The sequence below is a fragment of the Stegostoma tigrinum genome, chromosome 8, assembly GCF_030684315.1.
Source record: "Stegostoma tigrinum isolate sSteTig4 chromosome 8, sSteTig4.hap1, whole genome shotgun sequence".
In the NCBI taxonomy this organism is placed as follows: domain Eukaryota; kingdom Metazoa; phylum Chordata; class Chondrichthyes; order Orectolobiformes; family Stegostomatidae; genus Stegostoma; species Stegostoma tigrinum.
The window spans coordinates 42,211,172-42,218,557 of NC_081361.1; the positions used below are offsets into that span (position 1 = coordinate 42,211,172).

Sequence of the window (7,386 nt, forward strand, 5' to 3'; positions counted from 1 at the left end):
TTTGCCACATTATATTCCATCTGCCCACTTTCCTAGCCTGTCTTTTCAAACTCCCACTTCCTCAACACTACCTGTCGCTCCAGCTATCTTTGTGTCATTTGCAAACTGATCAAGAATGCTCTTGATTCCTACATCCCAGTGTTGTGGTCCTAACACTAACCCCTGCAGAACTCCACTAGTCACTACCTGCCATCCTGAAAAAGACCCCTTTATCCAGTCCCTGCCTTTTGCCAGCCAGCCATGAACTCCCACCCTTGCTTATTCTTAGCTACCCCTGCTGGAAGTGCAGTGTGTGGATGTTGGATGGAGACAAAAAACAGTTTTCGTGCGATAGCTCACAAGTAAAAGTAACATATTAGATGAGATCCTGAGGAGACCTGCCTCAGCAAAGAGTCTACTTCTTCGCAGCTGAGGAAAATTAGTATGAGAAGAACATTTTTTTCCAAAATAAGACAAACCTAAACTTACCTTTTCTCCTGTGTCTCCAACTCATTTGATTCTCCCAGAGCTGTGGTTCATATCTTTATTTTAGTTTTCAGTCAGTTTGGAAACAATTTCTAAAAAGTTGATTTAGGAGACAAAACATTAAAAGTAGTGCCGACTAACTGTGGGAGCAAAGAAAACTGTAATCACATCAAACTGAAAGTCTTTTTCTGGCCTTTTTCTGTCTGGTAAGGGAATCTGTTAGCAGGCCAATGAAGCCAAGTCACTATAATAACTTACCTAGTTAATGGATGAAAGTTTAAATGATTAAACTATAGAATATAACAAACTGTGCAATGCAGTGTTCTTTGAATGAAAAACATAAATTATAACATCATTGTTCTTGCTCAAGTTTGTCATCAAAAGATAATTTTGAAAGGTGTATTTATGTTAATAATATATGAAGGGACTAAAATAATTTCAGGGAAAAACACTCTGATGTGGACAGTCAACTGCAGCACATAATCAGGATGGAGAAATAGTGTAAAATATGCAACTGTGATTTGGCACATGATTTCAAATGTTTAAAAATGGAATGCAATGGGGTAACATGAAATTAGACTGCATTCGAGGACATGAAATTAAATTTTTAGCAGCTCAGTCTGTCTTATTTTTACACATTTGATATCAAGTGATACAATTGTATTTGTGAGATCAGTAAATTTTAAATAAAACAATTTAAAAGGTTTTAAAGCTTAGATATTTTTATGGCACACATACAATAATTGCTATTAAATGCTGGTATATTTTAGCATTGTTTCAAAGCCAATGAATGAAATGTGTCCAATATACCAAATTGTTGATTTGCTAAAAAGGTGCATTATTTTCCATTTACTTAATTTCAAACAAATTATAGTGAAAATGACATGATAATTATGCTCAAGAACCATTTTTGACTCTACATAATCTAGCTTGTTTTTAATGAGATCAAATTGTAAATAAAATGAACATTTCTCACATTGGCTATTACAACAAGAAGTTGTTACAGGTACTTAAGACGGACATCTATTTTACAAAATCCATTTCAGGATTTCCTTTGTCAGTATTTATTCTTCAGCGCAACATTTTGTTTTACATGCCAACTCAGATTCTCAAAGTTTAATGAAGCAGGGCTAAAGAATTTGAAATCCAAATTGCTACTTCTTGCCTTCTTGTCTTTCTTCAAGATATTTCAAAGATTTTTCTGCCAGTTTCCCATCACAGACAGATGGTTTTTGGGAAGTCTCATTTTGAGCAGGTAGGACCATTGTGGCACTTCCCAACAGGGCACTAGTGGAGTGAGCCAAGGAAGTAAACTGTTGCCTCAGGCTAGGGTGCTGAAAGGTCATTGTGCTCCACAGAGCAAATTCACTGGAAACAAAGGGATGAGAGCCAGACAAAGTTGGTCTGAAAAGGGTTGGCACAGGGTAATGACTGGGTTGTGTAATTGTATGAGTGACATTGGGCAAACTTGCTACCACACTGTGGCTGTTTGGGGATACCTGGAAGGCATCAGACGGGGATCTGAAGGCAGAACTCAGAGACCAAGCTGGTGAGGTTAAAGGACAGTGACCAGAGTTGTAGTCAGCTATGTCCTTGGAGGTCTGTGGTTTGTTGTAATTCTTCAATCCTTCAGATCGCCTGGTGGTGCTGGACAGTAAGGTTTCAATTGCTGAAACCAAATCATCGTTGCAACCTTTCAGCACCAGCTCCAGGACGGACTGTTTCTGATTCGGAAATATCTTGGTTAGAACCTCAATAGGAGGCGTTTTAGACTTTCCTGAAGGAACCATGTCCTTCAGCACGTCTTCCGACTTCAAAAACTTCCTGATGTCATTGAAGTTAAAGCTGGTGACAACTTTAACGTGTTCCTCGTTTTCCTTCCTCCGCTGCGTGTCATTGTTTGATTCTGGGAGGGGCAATGATAAATCGCTGTTTTGGGTATCTGTGGATGAAACTGGCTCTTCCACCTCACTTTCTGTAATCTTCTTCCGGTTGTTACCAGCATCTTTTCCTTCGACATCTTCATATTCATCTGACAATAAATAGGTGTAATGGTTAATTACAATGTGATGAATGCATGTTTTACGCTATTGTGCATTGTGACATACAGGAATCTACCTTTCACTGAACTAACTTTAACTTGGGCGCTGGACCACTCAAAAATTTACGTTCACAGCCTTTATATTCCCTCAGAACAAGAGTGTAGATATATGGCGAGGTAAGTGCGTCCTTAAATTCGTGCTTCAAAGTTCCAGGTCAATCAGTGCGACGCAGTGCTGTACGCATTAATTGTGGATAACGAAGCAACTTTAAGATACCTGCGGAACTATTTTTACTTCCCAATGTAATATGTAAGTTTCCAATGTATCCCGTATCGCGATTTTTCTCTCTTGTACTAAATTGCACATAACACACTAATTGCCATGGCAGCAGAATTTTACACCACACAAACACATTATCCAGTCTTCGACACGTGTAGCAGCTCTGAAACGGTTTGTGCCATTGCAACATAATATTGCTGTGTACAAAACCTGGGATTCCGTAGTATTATCAGGTTGTCCTTTTTTGAAAAAAGATTTGCACATTTGAAATTCTAAGTCTGTTGATTTTATTACCGGTATTTTTTTTTCCAAAGTTTCACAGTTCAGTGCATAATTCCTCTATGTGCCCCCATCCTCAAAATTTAACTATTGCATTTTCTCTGCGTTTAAATACAACTGATGTCCTTTCCGCCAATCTACCAAAAAAAATTATTTTCTTGACTGAAGAACATCATCTAGAGATGTTTACCAATACACTTAATGTTCATACAAGAAAACAGAATATCTAGACTGGGACAGTTTCCAACGTACAGCCGTAAAGGCAGGCTGACCGGCAGCTTTTGAAGTTGGAATGTAAGATTACATTTACGACATAGATAAAAGTTGATAAGTGAAAAATGCATGATGGTGTTTAGTTAAGGAAAAATGACGCTGCTAACAAGTGTTTTAACCAAAAACAAGGTTTTTCTGCCGGTCTAAGGACGCTAAAACATATTTACTTTGCGTTTTCCATAAGACATTGCCTAACTGCAAATCCTGGCGAAAGACCTGCCCAGGAAGCTGGGAAGCTATCAGAGATTATCCGGCTATTTGTTTGAAATTTTGGAATGAAACAACTCTGTGTTTGCCCGAATTAGTCTCGTCAGTTATTTTTCCATTGTTAACCAGAGATGCTGGTTAGGATTTACTTTTCATTTGTTTCAAAGTTTAATATTGTGAATTATGAAATATCGGACATTTAAATATACAATAGAATGGACCGGAACATTGAGTGAAAATATAAATAAATCGCTAGCGCACGCTAAAACAGGTTACCTGTTTTATCTTCCTTTATCCTCTTAAGGACTTCACACGTCAACCTTTGAGAACTACAGTAAAATGATCCCTAATTAAAACTTCAACTACTAAATCAAAATACAAAAACTCCAACAACTCCGAAACGTAACACATTCATTTTCTGAGTGTGGTGTTAAAAATGGTAAATACAGAAATGTTAGGCTGTCGTAGGAACTAATAGTAAAATGTCAATCGGGATCAATTTCTTATATTTTTTTCAGATATGTAAATGTCACGTTAAACACAAATGTTCCTGAAGTAGTCACGAATGACTTAATTGGAATAATACGGGCCTATAAATGTGCCGGTTATTTTTATATTTCTTTTTGAAATAGGTCGAAATTATCCCAGCAGCAGGTCTCTCTGTTTCACTTGTTACCAGGCAATTTGATCCCTTAATCCCTGTGCTCTGTAGTGATTAATCACGTCCCTGGGGCTGAAACGGTAAACGCGGGGGCATCCAAACAAATCAATCCCCCTTTTCACCCCGTGCGCAATTATCATAACGAGGGTGTTATAGCTTTGAACTAGCCGGCTCTTTGATTTGTTGAACGTGGAAAAACAAGCAGGAAGCCAATTTGTAGTAAGAATAATCAGTGTTCAGAGAAAAGGGGACAACAAGAATGGCTTGCTTTAACAATGATTGTTCAGTTAAAATAGCATCCAGATTGTTGCAGTCACTGCATATTGTGCTGCTCTTTCTCCTTGTTCCCTAAACCAAAGTCTGTTCCTGCCGCTTATTGGGCATTGGTTATTCATGCTCGCGGCGTCAAGAAATCCTTTTCAACTATTTTGTGACAACTAACGTTCATTGATTGAACACCGTTATTCTCATCGTCATATGGGACATGAAGGTGAAGAGGCATAACGGGATGCTATTAAATTCTAAATATAATTGGTCACTTTTTTTAAAAATGACGTATTTGGCAGCAAGCAAATATTTAGAAAGCGTTTGTTAAACACGCCAGCATTTCGGTATGCGCCGTTCCCGCGGTTTGGTTTAAATTCTCAATAGCTAAATAGCCATTTTCCGACATTCGCGCTCTTAAAGAGGAGCCGGGCACTGTGTGGTATGGAAACATCTGTTTGATGTTTGGTGTAAATGTAGCCCACCCGATGTTCCTATCGAATGGGTCGGCTGTAGATTTTGCGAAATCCTTATCCCTACCGGGAAGCAAAGTCATTCCCATTTCACAGTCTCCCACCATTCCTGGAATAGTTCCACAGAAAGCAGTAACCTGCCGACCGCTGAAATAGCTGCAGCAAACTGGGAACATCGAGAATAGTTCACGTCCCGTTTTTGGAATAGATACAACAAACTAGAGGCATGAATGTCAATTATGTGAAGTCCTGCCTTTTGTAAACCACCTTGTCCACTCTGCGTTTCACAGTATCTTTCCTTGAGTGTAAGATCTCTGTGGCCCGATAATGTCCCCATCAATGCTTGGCTGTGTTTGAAAAAATACTTAAATGAGACAACGGTTCAGCTATTTTGCCAAGAAATGCAACAAGACAATACCTGTTTAAATTCAGAGGACTACAAATGTCGTGAAGCGACGCAGCATTTCACGTGAGGTGTTAAAGTTTAAAAAAAATAAACCTGACGCCTAATTTCGAGTGACTGCAACAATACAAGAATATTCCTGCACTGCCTTTATTACAGCCGAGGGGATACCTATGCGAAACAGTGTGTGCTATAATTTCACGCCGCTCATGTACACGGAGCGAAGAAAACCCTGGTCTGTGTGAATTTCCTACCCGGTCGCTGAGATAGCATGGAATCCGCAGGTGTCGTTTCGTCAGGTCTGCTTCTGCCGGCTGAGTACACGCTATCGGAAGGAGCCGAGCCCTCGAATCTCTCGGGGGCTGGATACATTGCTCTGTAATCCTCAGATAAAACCAGATTGCAAGGATTCTCGTTGCTTTGTTGCCTCCTGAGAGCCACCTGCGCGGCCATGACTCTCTGTCTTTCCAAGATGAGGATGCACTTGTCACATGTGCAGTCTTTGAAGCGGCAGTAGCGTTTGTGGCCCTTAAGCCAGGACAACACCCCGTGATTCCGGCACCGTGCGCACTTGGGAGTTCGCTGAGCTGGTGCTCGGGAAGACGCGGTGGGTACGTACAGATATGGAGCACCATAGCTATTCATGGTAATCACTCTAAAGTTGTGTTTTTAACAACGAGAGGTTCGATGCTCCCCTCAATTCCTTTCTCAAAGGTGAAAATCGCACGGGAGCAAACGCAAATCTGAGTTCAAGAGCGGGAGCGCGTATCCCAGCTGCAGCGCCTCGGTTTTATAAAGCAGTTATTTCAAGTCAATCAAGTGAAACGACTTGTGTGAAAGGATTGAAAATCATTTTTCCTCCGCAAACCTCTCCCCCTTCATTCTTTGAGAAGAGTTGAAAGCAACTCCACAATCAAACAATTCTAAAAGATTTCAAGTGTTTGGAGGAGGTGACATAGGTGCCGAGATAGGGCGGGGCGCACTCCATTCAAAAGGGATTAAAAATAAACGAGGGAGCTGGAAGCGAGGTAATAGAGCTAATGGATCACTTCATAGAGATCCCCTTTCACAATTAGACTTCCCAATTCTTATAAAATGGATGTACCCCACTTCCAAAATATATATTATGAATTGTCAATTTTCACTTCATTTTTAACTAAACTAAGAATGGTATGGGATATCGATTTCCATTTGGCCCTAAAGTAAATCAGTTTTGCGCAACGTTTTTGTATATCTGGACTTTGTCTTTAAAATGTGGAAGGGAAGAAGGAGCTAGTTATCTCATTTTGAGATGGAACTGAGGGCTAATCAATGCATTGGTTAAACTTGGACACGTACGTGTTCTTCGGGTTATCTGCCACGATACTTCACCTTATATCCATATTCTCTGGACAATCCCTGCACTGGACACTGCATGCAGTCACTTCCTTCTGCAACATTTAATTCATACATAAGAAACAACGCTGATTCGAAGTGGCAGAATTTATGCCGCATGATTTCACATACATGGAAACAACACACCTGAAACCCGTGAGAAAGTGCTCCTCTGGGAACTAAGCCATCGTCTGATTGAAGTCAAACAAAATGAAACTTTATTCGAGGGCATATGAAAGAGGCTTGAAAGCATTATTGATAAAGTGCGTTAAGCACTTGTACGTTGGAAACAAGGTGTTGGTGGTTTTAGGGGAGGGAGGGCTGCCAGTGGCCGGGGGTGGTGGGGATAGCATGTCTGACGCACAATTCCCTATCTGCCTCAACCCTCTCTGCTTAGCAGCTTGTCTTTTTTCTGTTACTTCAGTCTTTGCTCCTTGGTTGCTACTGAGCAGCGACATTGTCCTCCTGCGCCTCTCACCCCCTCCCTTCATCCTCACTGCTGAAATCAAGGTTCGTTCATTGCTTACTGCAACTCATTCTGCCCCGAAATGACTAAACTGGCGAACTCCACGTTCCATTCCTCCTGCATTCTTCAGGTTTTTTAAAAAGCTCAATTTAGTGTCACTCACTGTCACTTTTCAATTTTGGTTGTGCACAGAACTTGAG

At 40.5% G+C, this 7,386-nt stretch overlaps 1 protein-coding gene across 1 annotated transcript; it reads right to left on the bottom strand.

The window, feature by feature from the left end:
- Positions 1-1,286: 1,286 nt before the first annotated feature.
- Positions 1,287-6,224, bottom strand: dmrt3a (doublesex and mab-3 related transcription factor 3a). Its single transcript, XM_048538752.2, has 2 exons — positions 5,601-6,224; positions 1,287-2,497 (listed from the first exon to the last, which is right to left on the bottom strand). The coding sequence occupies exons 1-2, from the start codon at positions 5,989-5,991 to the stop codon at positions 1,620-1,622; spliced, it is 1,269 nt and encodes a 422-aa protein (XP_048394709.1). The 5' UTR covers positions 5,992-6,224; the 3' UTR covers positions 1,287-1,619.
- Positions 6,225-7,386: the final 1,162 nt, after the last annotated feature.